This window comes from Rhagoletis pomonella, unplaced genomic scaffold (assembly GCF_013731165.1).
Source record: "Rhagoletis pomonella isolate Grant_MI unplaced genomic scaffold, Rhpom_1.0 Rhpom_scaffold_00151, whole genome shotgun sequence".
Classification (NCBI taxonomy): Eukaryota; Metazoa; Arthropoda; class Insecta; order Diptera; family Tephritidae; genus Rhagoletis; species Rhagoletis pomonella.
The window spans coordinates 27,560-31,473 of record NW_023458705.1 but is presented as its reverse complement, the minus strand read 5'-3'; the positions used below and the strand labels follow the sequence as shown (position 1 = coordinate 31,473).

The window sequence follows — 3,914 nt, the reverse complement described above, 5'->3', positions numbered from 1 at the left end:
GAAGACCCGTATCGCGGCGTTTCTTTATGTTAGTTCGAATTTTTTTTTAATCGACCTTCGAACTTTGCAGTCAAATGCCGATGGCTCGCATTGAAAGCAGTCATTAAAGGACTTTTGGGTAAAGAACGCAAAGACAACTACAGGCAATCTGTTGCAAACATGTTGGCAGCTTTCGATGAAATTGGGGTTAATATGTCGTACAAAATTCATCTCTTGCATCAGCATCTTGATCAACTCGCTCAACAGTTGCCAACTGAATCTGATGAACAAGGCGAACGTTATCACCAAACTGCGCTTCCATTTGAAATAAGGTAACTATAGAGTGTGCATATTTTGAATTCCTAGATTTCTCTAATATCTTTGTCAGAGTGCACTATTCAAAAGGAAAGAAATCTCCAGATGCAATACTCGCTGAAATTTGTTGGTGGTATAAAAACACCTTTGAAGAAGAGGAAGACGAGGAAAAAGAGGAAGAAGGGGAAAACAAAGATGAAATTCCAGAATATCTGTTGGACGAAATTATCGACCTTTCTGATGATGATGACGATGACCAAGATATGAGAAAGAGCAGTGATGTTGATCCACAGCCGCCTGCTAAACGGCAACTGGCCAAATCATTAATTTAATTAATTTAATTTTTTTACTTAAAACTTTTCATAACTAACATTTCAAAATTATATTTTTTCCATATTTTTATAATTTCTTTTTCAATGTTTCTTCAAAACCAACACTGAAAAATTTGGTACATAAGAAATGAGAAGTAAATTAATATTAAGCTGGAAAACGCAAGTTTTGTATTATGATTGTTTTCTTTTCAAATGAAATTTACTGAAGAAACTGAAAAGCATATTATAGATCAAACAGAAAGCAAAAAGACTTAGTTTTGTGGAAAATATGTTCAAAAAGCATGAAAAAAAATTTTTTCAACATTTTGCTTCATAAGCACTACAAAAATTTTCTAAATCAATTTTTTTTTTTAATTTTAATTGTTGCACAGGTCTCTAGCAATAATTTGGCTTTAACAGATTGAACAAATATCAATTAGTCGACGAGTTATAGCCAAAAAACCATAAAAACAATATGCTGAAAATCGGCATTTGACTGCAAAGTTCGAAGGTCGATTAAAAAAAAATTCGAACTATCATAAACAAACGCCGCGATACGGGTCTTCTAATTTAGCCTCTATTTTCACCCCTCACTCTCAGAATCGACCTAACTTTTGCTAACCTGAATTTGTTCCACAGTGTAATAATAGTAATAGAATCAAATGAATTTAATTCATTTTTAACTTTGTACATATTCAATTATAATAAACCACCACAATGTTTTTTTAACTTTATATACTTACTAAATACTTAGCATTTTGTACATACTAAACTAATTATTTATTTGAAAAGAAGGAACACTGAATTACATGTGCATCAAAATTTATTTGAAACGAAAATATTGTTTTTTTAATTAATGGTTAAAATACGGGTTTACTATTTGTAATCGTATAGATCTGGCTTGGTTTTGTATTGCAGTCTGACCCGTTGTAGAACCTTCTTCACGTATTTCACTCTCATCAGTTAAGGCTTCAATTATCGGAACGTTTGCTTTTATTAAAATGTGCAACACAATGCATGCATTAATTATTTTCCCTGATAGTATAAACACCTTTCGTAAGAAAGACAACGAAAACGTGCTTTCAATACTCTTATACAACGTTCAACAATACATCGAGTATTTTTATGTGCTATGTTATAGCGCTCTTCTGCAGCATTTGATGCTTCGGAAATTGGTGTCATTAACCAGGGCTGGAGAACGAATCCACTGTCGCCTAATAACCAGAAGTTTCGTTCTCCTCTTAAATATTTTTCTTTTAAATAATTTTGTAGTTGTGTACAGCGCCATATATAAGAGTCATGAGATGTTCCCGGAAATTTGGCGTTCGCATATCTTATTGTATACTTTGAATCGCAGATTAACAACAAGTTAATAGAGTGTCCTCCTAATAATTAAATAAGTTAAATATATTTAATTACTATCCAAATTGATAAAAAAAAATACCTTTCCGACAGTAATAGGCGCTTTCATTATCAGCTTTCGGAGCCACAATCTTAATATGGCTGCCGTCCATCACACCCAAAATTCCCGGAAAGCCACACACTTCATAGAATTGACTCTTTACGATGGCTTCATCAGCTGCACTGGGGAAAACTACATACTCATTTTGGACCACATTTGGCATTTCTGTCACCTCATCGTCACAGCGACTTGCAGAGCTTTGGGATGAGCATGCGAGGAAGTCCTGACCAATACAACTTTGGTAGCTTTCTGTTGCGAAGAAACGAAGCGCCGAGAGCAATCTGAAATGCGATGGAATCGATGTGCTTCGCATTGACTCTCGAAAACGGGGCTTTAGTTTTTCGTATAACTCAAAAAAAATTGGTTTGGGAAAGCGATAAAGCTCTTTAAATCGCTCTTCACTGACTGCGAATGGGTCTTGAGTGTCACGTAGGTACCTTCGATTTTTCATCATTGTATTCCTATGTACATACATAAAGTAGTTATAATTGAAGTCACGGAAGTAGAAACCGTATATTTACCTCCTTCTTCTCCTTGTCAAATGTTATTCAGCGTTCATTCAGCACAACAGTGTACACTTTAGTTTACAGAATCGCATGAAAATTCACGGTGCACACTGCCTGTGTAAATGAGTTTTAGATCAGTGTACATTTTTCCTTTTCTCACTGTTACAGAATAGGGCCCCAGCACACAGTGGTTCAAAATTTGGAATTTAATGTTCATAATCCACCGAAACCTTCATTTTTCAACCAATTTTTACTAAAAAGCAAACAAAAAACTATTTAGTTTGGTGAACATTTTTTATAACATTTCAAAATTTTTTTTGTGTATTTTTCTTTGTTTTGGAAGAACCGTACAATTGTTTTCAACTAGTTTTTGTTATGTAATATTTATTAACTGGAACAGGAGAGTACATTTTCTTCAAAATTGTTACTTTTTCTGCATTTTGCACAAAAAAGTTTAGTATAATCAAATAAAAATTCAAAAATCAGGCTTAACAGTGAATTACGAACACTAAATGCCAGTTTTGAACCACTAAGCAGCAGAGGGTTTATTGTTCTCTTTCAGTAGAACTGGAAACTCAGCGTGCAACACCTTCCTGGGCACAACTTTCCCTGTGCTTTATAGATTGTAGAAAGATAACCGATTAAATAGAAACCCTTAAGTGAGGTGCGAAACAAACTGGGGAAGGTTTTCATTATACTTTATAAGGGACATTTTTATTTTTTATATTCTCCGTTAAAAAATACCTCTGAAAAATGCAGAGCCGATTTAAAGGACAGTTTAAGAAATAAAGGACGAAAGGCGTCCTTTATTTTGAAAAAAGTTATAAAGGACAGGGGGTTAAAATAAAGGACTGTCCCTTAAAATAAAGGACGGATGGTCACCGTAGGCATTCCCTCTTAGTCTCGTCTTCTCTTTGTGCAATCTTGTATTAGCTCTGATCCAGTACTCAATGAACTTACAGGTTTTTACACGAACTTGCAGTTATCAGCGGTCCCAATTAAAATGATTTCAGTATTTTTTTTTTAATTTTCGCCTTGCTTTTATTTAATTAATAGACTACTAAACCTATGCCTAAACCATCTACGAATATCAAAAACAGTTGAACCAATGAGTTCATACATATGTGTGTATCAGAGATTGGCAAACGATGCTGATTTTGTGACTTTAAGCCTGCTCACATTAAAAACGGGAGATGAACGAACACCAGCGCATAGCGTACAGTGCTTGCAAATACAGCCACCACAAGTGAACGATACTTATAACAGCTCATACTGATATTGACTTCGGCAAACCAGGATTCCGAGTGAACGTGCACGAAACTAGCAACCGCTGTATTTGAT

At 34.6% G+C, this 3,914-nt stretch overlaps 1 protein-coding gene across 1 annotated transcript; it reads right to left on the bottom strand.

Annotated features, from left to right (window-relative positions):
• Window positions 1-1,507: 1,507 nt before the first annotated feature.
• On the bottom strand, window positions 1,508-2,254 carry LOC118750149 (putative nuclease HARBI1). Its single transcript, XM_036484874.1, has 2 exons — window positions 2,050-2,254; window positions 1,508-1,990 (listed from the first exon to the last, which is right to left on the bottom strand). Exons 1-2 carry the CDS (start codon window positions 2,228-2,230, stop codon window positions 1,632-1,634), a joined length of 540 nt encoding a protein of 179 aa, XP_036340767.1. The 5' UTR covers window positions 2,231-2,254; the 3' UTR covers window positions 1,508-1,631.
• Window positions 2,255-3,914: the final 1,660 nt, after the last annotated feature.